Genomic DNA, 21,134 nt, shown 5'->3' on the forward strand with positions numbered 1-21,134 from the left:
GTTGGGAGATATAAGTGTAGTCCATCCTAAGATAACGAAGAGGCAAAAATAAGTGGTACTCCTACCGCTAGGTTGGAGAGGCGATTATAAGTGTAGAGAGAGAATTTGGAAAGACAGAAATAAGTTAGATTCCATTGGTAAAAAGAAGTTGGGATATAAGTGCAATCCACATCATTTAGAGCGAAGAGGCAGAAATAAGTGTTTAGGATGGTGGATGTTAGTACAAGCAAAAACCCAAAGGAATGAATACCAAAAAAGACAAGGAAGACACGATGCCTAAGATCACCTTCTTCTTGAAAGTGAGGCAAATAAGTGACACCAATATCTGCACGGTGGACATGGTACATTTGAAGGATAGATCGAAGGAAGGACAATCCCCCATGGCCAAGAAGATCTACAAGAGCGGAATTGTATATATGGCGACTTTCCCGCCTACCTTTCCTTGTCCAGAATTAGTAATGGAGTGTGCATCCCAGTTGGATATTGTGAACAAGTCCATCATTTTTGATGAAGGGAAGAGAGTGTTGGCTAACATCAGTAGACAAGTGGTCGAAGAATTATTCAATATTCCCCAGCATAAAGGCATGAGAGTGGTAATGATGGATCAAACAACCAAGTTCTTTTAGGATAATCAGGATGCCTACTTCATTCATTTAAAACAGAATTGGTTACACAAAGGCAAGAAGAGAGTTACCAAGTTGTCAAAGCTCACCAAATCGGATTTCAAATCAGAGTATGGCGACCTTATTGTGCTTCTCAGCCAAATCATGGGCGTGGCTCAAGGTATGCGATTTGGGAACTGGATGTACTATTTTATTGATGGAATTGAAAATGGAAAGAGAAAATTTGATTGGGCTAGAATTATAAGTAAAAATTTAGAGTTGCAACTAAGGACAATACAAATTCAAAAGCAATTCTACATGGGGCCCTACCTTTTCTATCTAATTGTGGGACTATATGGACATCCTGGACTTAAGGCCTTAGGAGTGATTAGCAATGCGTCAGGGCAATGTTTGGCACATGAGTGCTATCCACAACTTCATTCACACAACACCAAAGATTATAAGATATTTTTGTTAGAGTGGGGTTGTCGTTGCACCAAAAGACCAATCTATCAATGCATGATACAACCACTCAACTTATAGTACATAGGAGGCGGTTAAGCCCTTGTCATGAATCCCAAGGGTAGCATTGAACAAATTTCTAACAATCTCCGCCTCAGCATTATCCGAGGGTTTGAGGATTTGAACCTATGACCAAGCTCTGATACCACTTGTTAGAGTGGGGTTGCCGTTGCACCAAAAGATCGATCTGTCAATGCCTGATACAACCACTCAACTTATAGTACACAAGAGGTGGTTAAGCCCTTGTCACGAAACTTGAGGGGAGCGCTGAACAAATTTCGAACAGTATTATGACACCTTTGCTATGAAGACGGTAAGAATATTACAAGGGACACCTACCAGAAGGCTCTTATCAGAAGCGGAAGCAAAAGTTATGAAGTATGGGAGTTGGTTCATCCAATTTCCACAATTCACATATATTAGAGTAGTAGGAAGTATAGTTTGTCCCAAGTGACTTCTAAGGTACCCATCTCATAGAATAGTTTTGATGGAGTTGGCCAGGCAACTTGAGCATTATGACAAGATGATGAAACTTAAAGGTGAGATAGGGATTACCTTCTCATTTGGAATAGGCAATGATACTTGCCCCAATCCTATTGCCTTTGCAGCTGTGGAGGAGTTAGAACAGTATCATCTAGGATGGTATAGAGCAAGACAGGGATTCGACCCTAATGGTCTTATCAAGGTATCTCACAAAAACACATTCAAACATATTCCTACTATAGAATATTTTTGGTCCAATGCACAGGATGACTTTCATGCGAGGAAGCTAGCTTTCTCAAGGTTGTCAGTGGGCATGACGAGGGCAATCAGATGGAGAGGCCTTGATATTCTTGATCAGCTGGAGGATGATGAAAATGTGCTAAGAGAAGATTATGATACAGTGGATGAAATAGAATTGGGTCTAGTGGATTAGGATGATAATTAGGATCCTTCCTTAGAGGCAGTTACAAGGACAATTGATCTACACATTGAGTCATGGTACAATGAGAAGTTAAGGCAATTACAAAGTCGGAAGGTGCCCCTTACTTATGAGAAGATGAAACCGGAGGAAGAAGGTCTAGCGGAGTCAGTTGGACAGAAAGGTGGGGGTAGTAGCCAACAACAAAGAGCAGTTAAGAGCAAGAAGAGAAATTTGGAGGTTGAGAAAACTAAAGAGCATTAGGAGCCTCTAGCAAAGAGCCAGAATGCAACACTTTCAAGGGAGACATAATTGAGGCTAGGAGCCAAGAGGTTAATACAAGTGGTCAAAGGGTCGCGGTAGAGGTGAGCTCTGATTTAGAATCAAGTGGTTATAGTGATAGTACCGAATACTCTCCTCTCTCAGAGAACTAGCATTGAGATGATATAACAGTCACTAGTGAAGAAGAGGATAGGCCAATTGATATTGAGGAAGTAAGCAAGGTACCTGGGGTTGGTGATGCTTTGCTAGTCAAACTGAATCCAGATTTGGGTAGATGCACTGCACCACTATGGTTAAGGCAACAAATGCTTATGCTAAGAGGTGAGGTGGTGAATGTCCAAACAATTGAAGATATTCAAGGGTCAATGGAAAAGGAAGACAGTGAGAAATAGAAACAAATTGCAAAAGTTGTGGCAAAGGTAATCAGGAGTGATGATGAGGGTCATCAAAAAGTTAAGATTGCTATACCAAAGGTTAGCAAGGCAGTGGATGAGATTGTAGCCCATGGGTATGAGATAGTAGAGCATAACTTGGGAAGAATCACGGATGACATGAAGTGTGAGGAGATCTAGGAAGGCATGGTTTCAATTAGAGAAAGGTTGAGGAAGGAAAATGAGAGGATTGTAAAGTTGGAGGTCGAAAACAAGTATTAGAGAGATTGCCAACCTATCCAACAATTGCATTAGGCAACCCTTCTGCAAGATAGTGGGAGCAACATAGAAGTGATATCGACTCAGCTACACGAAGTCAAAGATTGGATTAGTGATATAATTCAAGATGGGCGAAATTTCTTGCCTTTATCTCGACATTTAGGTCATTGGTGGCTATTAGAGAGAAATTCAGAACATTTGAAGGGGAGTGGAAGGATTTTCTTCCAGTCAAGGACTTAGTCGTTCCCAAGCTACAGGTAGTAATTGGACTACCAGAGAGATATTTGGAAAGAACCAAGTTAGTGGATGAAGGAGGAACGAGTACAACAGAGTCTTAGTTTGTTGCCTTGACCATCAGATTGAGGATACTTGAAGGGATAAGGAATGAGATTGCACAACACAGCCTAGGCGTTGACACTTTCATTTCAACCATGATGAGCAATGTTGGGGTTGCACTTGATTTTGAATATATCGAGGAGGGCATCAATGAGACAGAGTTGGGGTCGAGATTGGATGAGTTGGGGAAGGTTGCCATTAGGAAGAAGCATTTGGGCACCCTTGCCTCCCTTAGTGCCTTTATCAGATATGCAAAAGAATATGAGAAGGATCATGATAAGACACTACAAGCAGCAAGCAACATGATGAATTCAGCTAAGCTCAAGATGAAGCACATGCCTTGCCCTCCCACGAAGGAAGTCAATGATAGGCTAGCCAAGTTCATTGCCTTGGCTAAGAAGATGAAAGAAAAGGGTAGAATTATATTAGAGGATTATTTGATGTAAGCCCAAGTGGCAAATTCTCCTTTCTTCTTGGGTAGGAATAAGTGTCTGATTTTGATTGGTTACCATTTTGGTGCCATCTCATTGGTTGCCACTTTTTCTTTTTTTCATTGGTCCATTGATGAGGTGATGTCTTGTCATTGCCCAATGGGGTGGCAACCCTAGTTAGGGTTTCTGGGATTTGATCTAGATCATTGATTTTACCTCTTAATCTCTACCGTTGGTTGTATTTTTGGCCCTATATAAGGCCATTTGTCCTCATAATACCAATATCACTTCTCTTATCATTGTTGTGTCTTGCATGGTGATTAAGAACACTTGGTGTTATTGCATGGTTTCTACTTCCAATAGTTAAAGTTATATTCCATTGAAGTTGTTAAAGTAGATTTTATTTCAAGAAAGTTGTTAAACAAGAGTAGGAATAGATGGATAGTTGCATGGTGATATTAGTGGATGTTTGATAGGGATCTATAAACTAGGCCACTAGCATCCTAGTGGCTTGTTAGGAAGCCTTGCATGGTAATCTAATCTTTTTCCCCTTGAATCATTGCATCTACGGAGGTAGCGCTGCTGGCAAGCTTTCATCAGATTTGATCTCCGTTCATCTGCTAATCTTTCCATTCATAGGAGTAGAAGTAAAGCAGCAAGTATTTTAGTAGTTGGAGTTTTTTGAAGAGCAAAGTTGGAAGTGAGATAAATTGGAAAGGTAAATTGAGAAAGTCAAGTCAATATATGTTGCAAAGCTAGATTTCATCACCATCATAGCAAAAGTTTGACATCCTTGAAAGAACAACATAAGCTCGCCTATGTGATTAACCAACAAATCACATTAATATAACTGAGTTAGTATCCACAGGTGTAAGGAACCTTGGAGTTTTCTCATGTTCTTTATGAGTATTTACTTTTCAAGAGAGGGTTGAGTGTTTGGTATTCTATATCAAGTATTCAATTGCTATATGTTATGTAATGGTATAAAAGGAACATCAACAAGAAGAATATAATTTCTTCCTGATTGTTTCATATTCATCATCTTTAGCACCTTCACTAGTAGCATAATATCTTATTATATCTAGGCTTAAACTTCCTTGGTTTATGTAGAGCAACTCTTTCCGGACATTTAGATGCAAAATGACCAGTTGTATTACATGCCAAGCATTTCAAAGACAATTTCCTTTATACTTACTTTCACCTCTTGGTAACCTCTTAACAATCATGGCTTCCAATTCCTCTTGCTTCCTTTTTGCTTCCTCAATTTCTTCCCATTCCCTAGCATATCCACCAAATTTAGCAGAACTTGTAGAAACATCATGATCAATCTGATTATTTTCCGTAGAAGCAATGGCTATAAATGTCGGTTTTACCTTAGGTAAAGCATCTCCTAGTTTATTCATTTCAAAAGCATATAACTTACCAACCAATAATTCCCTTGTAACAGTTTGAATTGTTCTGATCTCCTTAATAACAACGACCTTGGTGTCATAGAAAGATGGCGAGGACTTGAGAATCTTAGACACTAATCTCATCTTTGGTAATGGTTCCACCAACAACTCTAATTCCACAAGAAAATTCTGTAATCTTCTGCACATATGTCCTTATGTTCTCATACTCACTCATCCTCATAAATTCTAGCTTCCTTTTCAGACTTTGTAACCTCACTTGTTGCACAAACTTATCTCCTTCATAAACTGATTGTAATAATCTCATGAGCTGTCTCATGCTCCATCATATTTGTATATTCAGTATCAACTAGGTTATTGAGTAATGCTTCCTTGGCAACCATGCTCTAATAAAATTTCTTCATTTGGGCTTCATTTGCATTATCAAGATCTAGAATTTGATAACCATCCTTTGTAATGTTTTAGTGTTCTATACCAATGCATATCAAGTGTGTAAACATCCTTCCTTTACAAAGTGCATAGTTAACTCCATCAAATTTTGGACTATCCTTCTTAAAAGCCATTGCAGATCTCCTCAAGTGGTTAAGCTTCAAAGAGAGGGCCAAAGAACTCTGATACCAATTGTTAGGAAAACAATCCACCACACACAACTAGGGGGTGTGGAGGTTTGGGTGAATCAGTTATGAGCAAATCAAAACATTAAACCATCAAGAACTTATCAGATCTGAATCCTTGAAAGCAATGAAAAGAGAATAACACCATATAACATAAAACCAATATTTTGTGAACAACAATTCAATTACAATAAGGGCAACAACCCAAATAGTGAACAAACAATTCACTATGGGCAACAATCCATTGAAATGAACTGACCGAAAGAGTCAACTATGCCAATACAATTCCTTTGAAGCACAATATTAGATTCCACGCATATCTCTTCTTTGATTTCTACTCTAGTCCAATCTTGCATCCATAACTTCACATCTGTACACATACCGTACCTGCCAAATTCACAAATGTATTCACTTACATATACAAGTCTCATACACATTAGGTTGGCTCAATATGAGACCTAATATTAAAATAGATTACATCAACCAATCGATTCCATAAAAATCGGCTAGAAAACAGAGAATACCTTACAATAATATTTAACATGCTAACACTCAAATAGATAATCCCAAAAATCCAAACAACATGGTTCCTGACTCTATCGGCCAAGAAATAAATTCCCTCTCTATGTCCAATAGGAAAACTAACTTCCTAACCAATAATCCTCAAGCAAATTTGCAGAAGCATAAGAATGTATGTCTCCATGACATATCCTAAATCACTTATCAAAATCTCGCTCCATCAAAACTTTTTGATCGAAATACCAAGCCACTGTCTGAAATAGTACATAAGTAAATATTGACAATAACCAATCTACATCAAATCCTTTGTAACTTTACTAAAACAAATCACCACCATATGCGATGGCAATCAGAGCATGTAGACTCTCTGATCATCAATTGGTAACATCTGCAAGCACAAGTGAACTAAAATGTGTCACCACCAAACCTATCTCTACACTAAACAATAGTAAGTACTTTGATAAACATATATGTTGACATCAATGAGCAAACATATATGCCAAATATAACCAACAACAATACTACTCTCAACCAATAATCTAACAATCTCCATCACTAATAGGCTGACTGTTTTTGGGTTCTTAGAGTGAGGAGGAAGCTCTTTAGTCTTCCCGTTAAGATTTTCTTGGACGAAGACCTCACTAAATTGTAGGTAGTTGAGATGAAACATGTTTGAAGTCTTGTTGGAGAGGCTAGCTGCAGTGGGAAGTGGGCCATTATCAAGGACCTTAGGGTTGTTATCAGGGATTCCTTCCTCCCAGGATGGGAATCAAGACCAGTCTCCAGGCCGGATGACGGTCCAAGAGGCATTGGGCATGAGGGAAACTCACAATGGTGTCCTGTATGTCAATTGTTGGAATGATAATGGTACTATATGGTCTGTGGAGTCTATTATGAAGTAATTGGTAAAATACTTGCTTGTTATTAACAAAGGCCGAGAGGTCCATATATGCAAAGAATGGAACGATGTTTTCTTGGGAAACAATCGTAAATAATAGAAACATTCTATTCTAGAAACAAAAAACTAAATATTAAAAACATTCTAATATTTACAAAAGATTACAATAGATAACCATTAGATACTAAACACAGATAATAGAAATATCTATTATCATAATACCCTCCCTTAATGGTTAATCTATCCAGAGCACAAAGCTGTCAAAAAGCGTAAGAGGCAAATTTTGTTTGCTCAGTGCTTCACATTGTTTTCTATGGGCTGCAAACTATATTGCTTAGATAGTGTAGCTAAGTGCTTCCGACATTCAACCTTCATGTGCCCAAACTTGTGGCAATAGTTGCATTGAATGTTCTTTTTTTGGGAGCCTTTTGAGTCTGGAGCAAAGGATTTCTGCTGAGATTTGCCTATATCCTTTTGAAAGGATTTGGTAGCAAGGTCTTGCTCGGTGGAGGTGGATCTGGAACTGCTATTGAACTGTTGTTTCTATTGATCTTGCTGAAGCAAAAGTGTGCAAAGATTAGCGAACTTTAGATCAACACCAGAAGATGTGATGTTGAAATTCTTGATAAAATGCTCGTAGGACTTTGGTAGACTCCAGAGAGTGATAACCACAATGTCCTCTTCCTCCATCTTGTGACCGATGTCAAGCAGCTAATCATGGAATTCCTGAATCCTATTCAGGTGAGTTTGGAGTGAGGTTTGCTCATCCATGATAATAGAAAACAGAGTTTTCTTCAAGAAGAAAACAGAGTTTTCTTCAAGAAGAAAACTCTGCTTTTGTCAAAACTCTCATGATAACCTTTGAGATGTGCCCATATCTTGACAGCTGTCTTGTTGGATGGAATCTAAGTGAGCTAATCATCAGTCACATATAATTTGAGAAGCATCATCACCTCTTGATTATTCAAATCCCATGAATCCTGATCTGTACCAAGGGCAGTCGGATGCTATGTAACACCTAAAACAATTTGATCAGTATTCCGATATTCAAAATTTGCTATGATCTGCTGCTTCTAAGTGCCATACTTTCAACCTTTGAATTTTGAATTGCTCTCGAGTAGAATATTTGTCAAAGATGCCATAACATGTTTTCCACTGAAAAGTGTGAGTATCTGTGAAGGCACATTCTTCGAGGCAAAAAACTGAAGACCCAAAAAATTTGAAGGATGACTTAGAAGAGAGCTCAAAAATCCTAAAAAGAATATGTTGTCGATTTCTAGATCAGCTGGCTCTAAAATCGAGGCACCTAAAAAATTGGACAACCCAGTTGAGCTCTTGAAAACCCCACCAAGAATCTAGAATCACAAAAAAATTTCAAGGTCAAAAACTAGGGTTTCGAGCAAAAAAGGTTAGTGGCCATGGAGGTTGAATATGTTGAAACAATGACAAATTTGGATAGAACTGGCCGATTTTAGTTGCAAAATAGGGGTGTTTTTGCCAAGACAATAGAGGCAATATGAAGAGTTGTCACAAAAGCAACAAATATTTCACCCTAAAAAATGCAAGTTTGTTGGTCACATGTCGGCTAGAAAACAGCCTCAGAAAATGACAAGTGTAGTAGAGGAAAAACCCTAGGATGAGACACAATTTGGAGCAAAAAGCCAGATGCGTTTCAGACACAATTTGGAGCCAAAAAAAAAGGCGTTTCACATGTGATTTGGAGCTAAAAACCAAACTCGTTCTAGCATTCAAATTTCTCAAGGCAGAAACCCTAGGTGGGTTGTAGAGGAAGAGACTGAAATAATTTCAAAAATTTGAACAAATAATTTCGGAAGAAATTATTAATTTGTTGAAATTTTTTTAAGTATTAGCTCTGATACCATATTATTAAGTAATTGGTAAAATACTTGCTTGTTATAAATAGAGACCGAGAAGTCTATATATACAAAAGAATGGAATGATATTTCTTTGGGAAATGATCGTAAAGAATAGAAACATTCTATTGTAGAAACACAAAACTAAGTATTAGAAACATTCTAATATTTACAGAAGATTACAATAGATACCATTAGATACTGAACAAAGATAATAGAAATTATCTATTATCATAATAGAGTCTTCTTCATGATGTGATTGGTTCTAACTTCTACTAATGTCCTTTTAGTTACCTAAACTAATGAGGGCCTCGTCAGTCCTTTTTGGAGTGTCACCAATTTTCAATGGTTGTTTGCTTTTTGAGAGGAGGTGAGGAGTTCTGGTAGGGTCACTTGCTTGGTCAGGGACAACCTCTTGAGTGCAATTTTTGTGGTTTACTTTGTTAGTTTGGCGAGAATTATGTATATTTATATCAGCCAGATAGCTACACATTATAGGGACATCTTCATTGCGGTTTTCTACTTTTTTCCTGCCTCATCATCATATGCTATACACACTACATAGGAGGTTTGGCCGTGGGTGACATTCTCATTGCCTTGATCTTGAATACACGAACTCATGATTACCAGATCCCCCCCTCCACGATTGAGTGATAGATTTTGTTTGCACTTCTAAGTTAGATCCAAACACACTATGCCTGCAATGCTTGTTAGAGGACAGAGAGGGAACCCTCCTGCTATGGTCATCATCTAATCTAGTTAGGCAAGGTTGGCCTCATTGCGGGGGAATCTTATGGACTGTGCCCTCTCTTATGCCTTCTTCATTCCCTCCATCGGTCGCTTCACCATCTCCTGCCTCCCATTGACCAATCATGCCCTCATCCTTACCATTAGAGTCTCCACTCCCCTTAGATCTGTTCCCCGCCCACACCTTCATTTCCTTTGATGACGGTGACTAGGATCTCTTTTCCCTCCACCTTCAATGACTTCTCCCCTCGAATCCCTTCACTACCACTGGGTGTACCTCCACCATGTTTGATTGCCTCACCGTTGCACTTTATCCCGCAGCCCCAAATGCAAGAATACTTGTCACATGAACCAGTGATACGACAAAAATTGCAAATCCTTCCATCACTTGGTTCAAACTCCCTCTTGTATCCATAGCCCCTCGTTCATCCAGCTAAAACTCTCTCGCCATTGTTGCCTTCACCATAAGAAGCATTTCTTCATCTTAGTGCAGTGTAGATACCTTTGCACTTCACTCTTGCAATCCCCCAAGTCCTTCATGCACCCTTTTCCCACATCACCTCCCCCCTCCATTGTGGACAACTCCTTGGTATTGCATGCCTCCACCCTTTATGATATCCTCAGCTATCGCCCTATCCACCTCACCCCCACCACATTGCAATCTCTTCACTTTCTCCATCATTTGTGAGGCAGTTAGATCCATGAATAGTAGTAGCGCAGTAGATGAGGAGGGGTTCCAAGAGGAACTCTTCAAGCTTGGCATCACGGTTTTGGGCTGCTTCCTCATGGTTCTCTTCAACATGATGGTGTATGCTAGTTTCCCTCTTCCTTGGTTGTGGCATGTTATCCATTCAATCCACAAGGTTGGACCAACTTCGGACTACAATAACTATAGGACCATCATGATTGGGCATACTTTCTCTAAATTTTATGCCACAGAGCTGCACAATATTCATTCCTAGGAGCTTGATCGACATCAGTGTCGAGCGAGGGAGCAGACTGGTTTCTAGATAGACTTTCAGACCATGGACTAGAATTTGTTTCTATAGGCTATTATTGAGGAGGCTTGACACCATTGTTCAAAGATCTACTATTGCTTTGTGGACTTACACAAAGCGTTTGATTTCACATGCAGCTCCTTTTAGAGACTTAGAGACATTGGGATTCCTAAGATTCTCTTGATGACCATCATGAGATTAAATGAGTGTGTGGTGGGCAGATTCAAGATGCTGTAGGGCTTTTCGGACCCTATCTAGAGCACCATTGGGCTGAAGCAAGGATGCTGCCTCTCTCCTACCTTATTTGGCATCTACATTGACAAGCTTAAGGCTTTTCTTTCAGAGTATTCGCTCCCTGGTGATGGTTGTTCTCTACATCAGATCTGATCTCCATATTACTTTTTTGCAGATGATGTCATTCTCCTAGGCTCATCCTTGGAGGGTCTTCAAGAACTTTTGGATGGTCTGGCCTCTTTTTGTGATTTGCAACAGCTGGTTGTTAACCTAGGAAAGACTTGGATTATTATCTTCAATTGTTTGAAAACCTCTCATCACCATTTCTTTTTCCAGGGCACGAAGGTTGTGATTTCTTTGTCTTAAGGTCAAGTTCTTGGTTCCCATTTCAGAATGAGACATGTCATGCAACCATGTGCCATCAAGGGGTATGGTTCCCTTGCTTTGCTTGAGACACAGTTCTTCCAGCATCAATTCTAGGACACTATTTCCAAGATGGCTCGAACGCCTTGATTAGGTTGGCCATGCTCTATGGGTTTGTGGTTTGGGGCCCCTCTCTTTCGGAGTTGGGTTGGGCTTTAGTGGAGAGAGTCCAAACCCTTCTCTAGTGCATCATTAGGTACCACCAACCCACTCCCCTTAGTATCATTTTGGCTGAGTTTAGGGCCCATCCTTTTAGACTTGGGGCCATCTTCGATTTAGTTTGGTTCCTCCATCAGCTTCAGTGCTTCGTGAATTTGGTTGAGGGCCATCAAAGATTTTCATGTATGGCATATTGCTTCTAGGAGGTGATTGCGGGTGCTGACTCCACTGGTTGGGCCCATTTTTGGTATGCCCAAGCCTCTACTATGCCAAGTTCGGTGGGGATAGATTGACAGCCTTCTTCCTTTTCAATGCTCTTTGGATGCTTCCACCCATCTCCTCCCTGCCCAATAGGAGTGGAATGGGCATGTTAGGATGGACATCTACAAGTGGTGTGTCCTTTCAACACATTGTGACACATTTACTTGTGGTGATTGGTGAGTTTGTTTCTGTATAAACAGTAAACTTGTCAATCTTGCTTTTCTAAGTCATTGGTGGCTTTACAACTTCAAATTGATGCATTGTATCCCATACCTTGATTTGCACCAATTCTTTCTACATCCCCATTATACTAGTTTGGTGAATGATTTCACACATTAGACAACTTGGCAATGCTCCAATGAATTAGTCCCACGAAGATCTTGTACATAAGACCTGATTGCTTTAGATCACGTTTCTTATTCATTGGACTTGCAGCAGGAAAAAAAGTATAAGAAACCAAGAATACAATGAGATTCACAGAAAATTGAAACACAATTTATAAATAGAGAAACCCTAAATAGGGCGAGAACCAGAGTAAGAGAGAGAGCAAAGCTCCTCATGCTAGACTGTCTTGTCTTTTTTACAAGTGATGCAATGTTTCTGGATTGTATACAGAGCTGCAAAGTGATCAACACCTGCTATTAGTCTTTGCAACTCCAAAACCTTGCTCTTCTATTAGAGTCATCAAACATGAACAAAGAAGGCAAACAAAAAGGAGTACAGAATCTCTAATGCCCTCAACAAAGAAGTACCATTATTTACAAGAAGCCTATGATTTTCTAATAACCTCCTATACATGAAGAAATAGAGGATCAAATGCCAAATCCTTCATATATCACATTTTACTTGTATCATGATAATTTTGCCACTACCACAGATTGGCCTGACGGAATGACATTTGTGTTCATTTTTCACCATCTGTGGTAACTGTATTTTTGCTCAATTGAGATTTCCACTTCATCTTGAAAACCATGCCCAAGCACAGATGAGATGACTTGAAACACCACACATGGCTTAGATCAAAATACTTCTGTGCTGTATAGATCCCATTGAGAAGCACTGAATTCCATGATGTTAATGGTTAGGACTACACCATATGACTGACAATTGCAGATAGTACTCCAGTGGTCCAACTTGACCTGCATTTTTACATCATTGTCCAAAAATATAAGACCAATAAGTCAGATCTGTTGATGTGGACAATCTGACAAAATTTTAGCTCCTGATTTCTAATGTCAAAACTAATTCTGAATTTGAAACACAGCCCACCATGCATAAATATTTAATTAATGTTGGTAGTCTATAAATTTAATGCAACTTTAAACTATATATCAACCCTAAATACCTGATAATTGTACTTTCAAAATTCAAAGGAATAAAACTTCACGAACTTTAAAAATAATAAATCATATGCCATGGCTGTTAATTATGGAAAGGGCCAATGCTGTCATCAGAGCAAAATGGCTCAGATCATATGCTCCAAATTCCGACTTATTAACTAAATATATGCAGCAGCTTGGAAACTCAATTGGATTTTGAATTACACTACCAAATTCCTTTCATTTCTCGATATACCTTTCTCCTTCAGCTTACCTCTTACATCGCATGCCTTACTACTACAGCAGTATGGCATTCAGTTTTCAAAATGAATGGTTTATTTTTTCTGGATTTGATACCATATAAACTAAATCCAACAAGCCATTTCTTACATTGCTAATAGCTGCTATATAAAGCTTGCAGCTTATAACCTAAGTTACTGATTCGGATGCGGATTCCGAAGCGGATTCCGGAAGTGGATACGGGATGCGGGGATTTTTTTTTTTTTTTGGATGCAGATGCGGGAGGAAATGTATATATATATATATATATTTTATAATATTAACATATGCAAAGAAATGCAAGAAATATACAAAAACAAATCATTTGATAAATCATAATATGACTATGAATCTATGATACTTAACAGTTAACTGAACCCTTAAACAAAATTCAAGATATTTCAAAATTCATATGATATTCATATATCAATATCAATATGTGCTTGTCCAACATTAGCGTTTAGTCTTGACTCTTAAACAATAAGTTCAAATAGGTCATGTTCGAGATTCCAACAAAATAAAATTTAAAAACTTGGTAAATGATTGAAGTCTAAAGATTCAATCAATCAGAGTCTAACTCTGAATCATAGGGATTTGCAAGAAAATCCACATTCTCATTGTCATCTCCAACTGCTGAAAGGTCATTGGAACCAAGAATGGTTCCACTTATGCTAGATGCACCACGTGCCACACTAACATCATCACCGTCTCCAACTGTAACAAGATCATGAAGTGTTGCATCTAAATCTGCACACTTAGGGGCTACATCCCAAAGCTTTGTTGCCCCTTCCTTGTAATGATCATTCTTACGTGACAAAAGACGCAAGTTGGTGTGGACAAAGACCAAGTCCTCAGCTTTCTTGGAGCCTAATCGGTTGCGCTTCACCGAATGGATAAAGGAGTATGTACTCCAATTCCTTTCAGTAGTAGAAGAACTAGCAACCTATATAGTTGTCACAAAACATACAAATGAAAAGCAAATTAATTTTATAGAATGTGTGAAACACTAAATTCTACAATGCAAGTGTAAACATAAAATTTTAAAACAAATTTACAAAACAAAATAAAAAACTTACTTGTGATAGGACTTTGATTGCAAGAGGTTGAAGATGCTTGAAAGGTTGACCATACATGTACCACCATGTGATAGCTCCCATTCTATTTTGGTCCTTTAGTGCAAATGGAGAATGCTTTAACCCCGAAGCAAACAACCCAAATTCTTCCCTCACTTTTTCATGCATTTCTTCTAGTGGGAAGAGTCTTGAAAGGGCTTTGTGGCACCCCTCAGCAACCTCCTCATCCGCAAATGGTTCAACTCTACCTGGCATACCAGCTATCTCCTCACTATAGTACCTAGGAGATAAGGCATATGCAAGGAGGTGCAATGGGGTAGTCATCTTATTCCAGCGATGGTTGATAATTGCTTGCACTTGTTTGCATAAGGCTTCACATTGTGTGGGGTCACTCTCATGTGCTTGTATAGAATGTTTTACCTTCTCAACCATGGTGTCCATGCCATCATACACATCCCCTAAGCAAGGTGTATCTGTATCAGCAAAACGGAGTATAGTCATGATGGGCTCAGTGAAATCCACTACATATGCCACACGAGCCCACCAACTCTCATTCAAGATCAAATCCCTCATCCTTTGTGCTCTTTCTGAATTTGAGATCTTCCATACACCCCATTGATGACCGATGACCATTTGACTTAATGCATCTTTTACCTTGAGGAGTCGTCTCATAAGGATTGTATGAGATGCAAAACAGGTCTCAGCAACCTAACTTAATAATTAAAAAAAATTAATTTACCTTCAGCAACTCCAATTTGGAGTATGTTCTAAAAATGGATTGTGACATGTGGTGGTTGGTCACAAACATCTGTATGTCCTCCCCCTCTTCATATATTTTCTTCACCCAATCTACTTTAGTGCCAATCCTCTGCATGATCAAGTTAAGGGAGTGAACAGTGCATGGAGTCCAAAAAATATGGTCATACCGACTCTCAACCAAAGCACCCGCACCCCTGCAATTTTTGGCATTGTCAGTGACCACCTGTACCACATTCTCACTACCCACTATCTCGATGGCCTCAATGAGAATTCTAGAAATGAATTCCGAATCCTTCACTTGCCCTTCACAATCAATGGCCTTCAAAAACATTGCCCCTTTGGGGGAAATTGCAATCACATTAATTAGTGGCTAGTTTCTTGTATCCTTCCAACCATCTAACACAATAGTTAGATCCAAAGTTTTTCAAGATTTTTTGATTGGTTGAAGGCCTCTCTCTATATGTGCCCTCTCTTGTTGCAATAAAGTTGTATGCACCTTTTCATAGCCTGGGCTTGTGTAGTCAGCTGGTGATTCTTTGATTGTTGCCACCATTTCCTTCCAATATGGTGATCTCACCAAGTTGAAAGAAAGCCCATTCGCATAGAGGCAACGTGTAATAGCTTCATCAACGCGGTCTCTTGCCCCCATTTTAAATGCGGTGTCCAATGGGCCTCTTTTGCGGGTTGAAATTTTCACTTCTTCTTTATCCTCTCCTGGCACAGGTACCTGCAAGAATGGGTGTTGGGAGGATGCAATTGGTTCAGTGGGTGTTTGTGGCTTGCTCTTTGAAGAAGGACCTTGATAGTAGCTTTTTTTGATCTATTGATCAATGCATCAACAACTTCTTGTTCTCTTACAAATGAAAGTATTTCCGTACTAGTCATCCTAGTACCATTTTTGCCTTTGCACATTGCAAATCCTTTGCCAACAGGGCCCATAAAATGAAGCTTCACTTAGGAATATGAGCTATTGAAAGGTTTTCCTTTGTTACTTTGACAATAATTGCACTTCTAATAGTATGAGCCACCTCTTGAAACCTGTGATATCCTTGTTGTATGTCTCCACAAAGGAGAACCTACATCAATTTTGAAATTATCAGTCCCTTCCCCTCCTTGGCCCCCCACTAAACTTTGACTAGCACTACCACCGGTATCCATTCTTGCTTAGTTTTTTGCAACCTATTTTATAAGAAAATAAATGAATTTTAATTAGTTCCTAACAACTATGAACATCAATGATCATGCATACAAGTGGAAAGAAGTGAGAAAAACTACTAAAATAGATACCCAAAGTTGCTTCTACATATCTTTCAAAAAAAAAAAATTGAAGAAAAACTTTAAATTTTTTTTCAAGAACTTGAAAAAAATCATCAAAAACTCAAAAAAATTCATCTAAATACTCAAGAAAAGGATTGCTTACTTACCTTGAATGGTTTAAACTTCTTTGAGAAAGCTATCTCTCCCTCTTCGATCGATCCTCTTCGAAAATGCTGAATTTAGCTTCACAATGAAGGAGTGGCTGTAGGTGCAATTTTTTTTTAAAAATGGCTCTTGTGGATGCTTCTATGTTGACTTCTAAGGTCGTTTTAGGGTTTTATTGTGAAAAAACACTTTAAAAATGCTTTTAGTCACATGTTGTTATGGAAGTTTAAGTTAAAATAAACTATATTTTATTGCTTTGCCGGCTAAGCCCCGTGGATGCGCCCGGATGCCCTGCAGGTGCTGGCCGGAAGCCATCCGCAGGCATCTGGATGCGTGTGGAATATCAGCTTCCACACCCATCCGGATGCTTGCGGATGGCTTCCAGCCAGCACCCGCAGGGCATCTGGATGCTCCACGCATCCGTCTGCATCGAATGCGGAAGCTAGGCCAGATACACACAAATCGGTAGCTGAGCTTATAACCAATTCCACACCCATGCATCAAACACAAAAACCAACTGGAACTTTCATGCTTTGAATGATGACCTAATCTACCTTATACGATTTAGCTATAGATTATTTTTAGTCATTGGCACAAGTGACAACTCATTGGATCTCCTCCTTGTGTTGGGGTATTGGTGTTCAGTACAATTTTACATATTCTATGCATTTTACTTTTATCAACTTCTTTCAAATTTCTATTTTCTGTCTGTGTGCATTAAATATTTTCCCCTTTACAATGTCTAAAAAGATTGTAGATTATGGAAAACATCCACAATGCCAACTGTTCTCTCCATTTCAAATTCTGTTTTAGAATCTTTTCAATTTCTAAAGTTTAGAATTCTGCAAAGATGTATAAATATCCATGAATTCCAGCTAAAAGATGTAGTGAGGTATTTTTTTGTATGTCAATTTTTTGATGTTCCAAAGATGGTACATGTTAACCTTGTTTAGCTCATTGGAGTTGACAATTTGTGCAGGGGAATGCAGTTTCAGGAGGAAATTGTTGGCGCTAAAATTTTCTAGCAGCAACTCTCAAGAGAGTACTAGCGAGTTGAAAACGAAAACCAAATTAATAGGAGAGAGGGACAATGATGGAAGCAATCCTCCATTTTTAACAATTTTAGCTGGCATAGTTGTCTTCCTTTTGTTTGCTTGGGTTGTAAGTTCTCTAGTACTATTGATAATTAGGATTTTCCTTGGCTAACATACCAACTTTTCTCTTCAAACGCCATATCAAAATTTGTAGCCTGTTAACAGTGAAAATTATCATAGAATGCCATATCAAAATTTTTAGCCTGTTAACAGTGAAATTTATCACAGTACCTCGTTCCTCTTCACATTGTCATTGTTAGGCTTTCACTCGAATTATAAATTTGACATCTGTTTTTCAAAAATATTTTTGCTAGCGCTTTTTTTTCCACTGTCATTCTCAATGCATTTTCTATTTTATTTAATGAGATGAAAGAGGGATGGAATGAGACATCATTATTCTTCCATTCATGCAATGCTCTTTTAATTTCATAGGTGGACAGTCAAATATAATTTTAACTAAATAGGATATAAAAAGATTTTGCTACAAAAAATATGGAGGAAGAATTCTTTTCTAGATTTAGTACTATTTAAACTACGAAAATCTAATTTCAAATTCTCTCTTTTTAGTAGTCCATTTCTAATCCTTTCAATTTTCCTCAAAATGGACAACATAAAGTACAATATAAAATATAGAGAATGAAAGAGATGAGAAGGGAAAAAATGAGTCAAATAGAAAGACAATATGATTTACACATTTAAAAATAAAACAAATGAAACTTAGTGAATGGGCGTTCAAGCATCAATGCCACCACATGGAAGAAAACCACATCTCAAACTTGCACTTTTAGATTTGTTAGCAAAAGAAAGACAATATGATTTACACATGTTATAATAAAACAAAAGAAGTTAAAATAAGTGAATGGACATTCAAACATCAATGCTTACGCATGGAAGAACCACATCTAAAACTTGCACATTTTATTCTAAAATTCTTGGAACGTAATAAAAAATTTAGAAAAATGTAAGAAATAAAAGGATCTGTCCCTTTGGGCACGCCTAATAATTCATGAAATCTACTTTCAAAATATCCAAAACACTTCTAGTTCATACATGACCTGAACTATACTAGAAGCTACGACTGTAGGGTCTTCTAATTTGTGAACAGTTAAAGCATTGCTCCCTCCATAACATTGGAGGAGACCATAAACTCTATCTGGACTTGGGCTGCAGATAGACATATTGAAATAATTGTGTGATGATGTATTCACTACAATATTACTGACAACCATTTTCATATTGCACTCAAAATTAGGGCTTGTCTGATTAATACTGTCGCATATTATTATTTTTATATTGAAAAAGTATAATCGACAATTTATAGAACATTCATCATGAACATAAACCAACCCTCAACAAGATACAAAAATGGAGGGAGGTACCTTAACCATCTAGGGACTTAACCTAAAAGGAATTGCACATATTATTTTTCACACGAGCATCCAAAACAATATTGGATTTAGAAAGCTCAACATAGACAAAAAAAGAGTATATTCTATGATTTCTGATAACCATGACCCAATTGAACAGTAGTATCAACAGGTGTTGTTACAAAGACAACACATGTATTTGCCCCTCTATCACTCATATTCTCTTCGGAGTGATGTTTGTATTCAGTATCATTTACTTCAAGATCTAGATGACATTTCTCTAGAAGAAGACTGCTAAGCTCATCAATCTCTACTTGTGTAAGAAAATTTTGATATTTCTCAATATATTGTGCTGCCTTGATTTCATCTTTGTAAATTTGCAAAACTCCATCGTGCATCAACTTCATGAATCTAGGCTTTGAAATCTCCAAGTAGAAGGACACTTGTGACATAATGTAAAAATGTATGAGTTTAAGATTAAACTCAGTAGGGCACTTTCTGACATTTTGAAATATCTCCTTGTTCCTTTCCTTCCAAAGAAATCATAGTACTTCACCAACAAGAGCAAACCAAAATATGCTAAAAGATAAGTCCAAAGATCTCACATAACCAGCCAAAATTTCACACCAAGAGAAACTAGTACTATATTTCCAATCAATTGGAGACCCAATGAAAATGGCCCAGACTTTATTTGCATAAATACACTATAAAAAAACATGCTCAAAACTTTCAAGCTTATTACACAACTTGCAAGTCACAGACTCAACATTAATGGAAAACAACAATGACCCGACAACAAGCTTCTTAATAAATAACAATCATCTAAAATGAATAACCTTAGGCTCATAGGGACCCTTCAAAAAATAATCAAAGAAAAAATGCTAGTTTGAGAAAGGACAGTCAAAACCCTAACATTAACTATATGCAGGAACATAGAGTGATCATTTTTAAACATTCCATAAATCTATTTAGCAGAAGTGTTATCAATAATTGTGCCATCTTTCCATTTTATATTTTTGATAAAAGTATCACCATTCATAATTTTCCTAACTTTCTCCTTGCTTGCCACTTTGGATAGGAATGTATAGGTTTTCCTTTGAGATTTGGGGATAACAAACTTACTGGATATCTCATCCCATGACCCAAGCCTGTTATTCACCATTAAATCACTAATTGGAGAAATGCCTTTCTCATTCCACTTTTTTGCAGAACAACTCTAAGTAAGAGCAAGAGGTTTATTATTCAAATACAAACCCCACTAGATTGATCTGTCAACAACAATATATTTAGGAGGTGCCCCAATGGCATTCCTATAGGAGATGAACTCCCTCACTTGTGACTATGTAGACCACAGGGAGTTAAACACTTTAGACCCAAAAATCTTTATCTTAAAGTCTCCCATAATAATATCCCAAAATGGAATTTTAGCCTAGTGTTTACCTTTCTTAATCACAAACCGTTCAACATTGTTTCTCACAAGAACCTTCCACGGTTCATTCCTCAAAAAAGCTTTGTATATCCATTTAGCCACAAGAGCAATCCCATGTATTCTAATGTCTTTAGTCCCGAGGCCCCCCAACTGTTTGGGGAGGCAACAACACTCCCATTTAATACAATGTCTTTTTCTAGATCCCAAGTCATCCGACCACAAAAAATCTTTAAGAATTTTTTCAAGCATACCAAATTGAGATTTAGTAAACATCCAAGTCAAAGCAAAATAAACATGATGGGAAGAAAGGACCTTCTGCACAACCTGAACTCTCCCAGCCAACGATGATATGTTTTCTATTGATCTTGCTTTACATCCACTAACACATATCGAAAAAGGAAGGTTCGAAAGAAAATGGGATACCCAAATATCTAGTAATGGTATTAGGCCTAGTCCATTTCCAACCCATCTTGAGTAACCAACTAGGAGGTATCTCCATCCATCGTAGAATAGATGACTTGTGGGGGGGCAC

At 38.1% G+C, this 21,134-nt stretch overlaps 1 protein-coding gene across 2 annotated transcripts in view; it reads left to right on the forward strand.

Annotated features, from left to right (window-relative positions):
* The window catches only part of LOC149542388 (uncharacterized), a 157,215-nt gene extending 139,107 nt beyond the window's left edge, over positions 1-18,108 (forward strand). For both annotated transcript variants that reach the window (XM_089796202.1, XM_089796201.1), the window contains one exon: positions 17,692-18,108. In XM_089796202.1, coding sequence (XP_089652328.1) covers positions 17,692-17,737 — 46 coding nt within the window. In that variant the 3' untranslated portion in view covers positions 17,738-18,108. The remainder of the gene's footprint in view (positions 1-17,691) is intronic.
* Positions 18,109-21,134: the final 3,026 nt, after the last annotated feature.

This window comes from Cupressus sempervirens, chromosome 8 (assembly GCF_028749045.1).
Source record: "Cupressus sempervirens isolate cs-2001-9-10 chromosome 8, ASM2874904v1, whole genome shotgun sequence".
NCBI classification, from domain to species: Eukaryota; Viridiplantae; Streptophyta; class Pinopsida; order Cupressales; family Cupressaceae; genus Cupressus; species Cupressus sempervirens.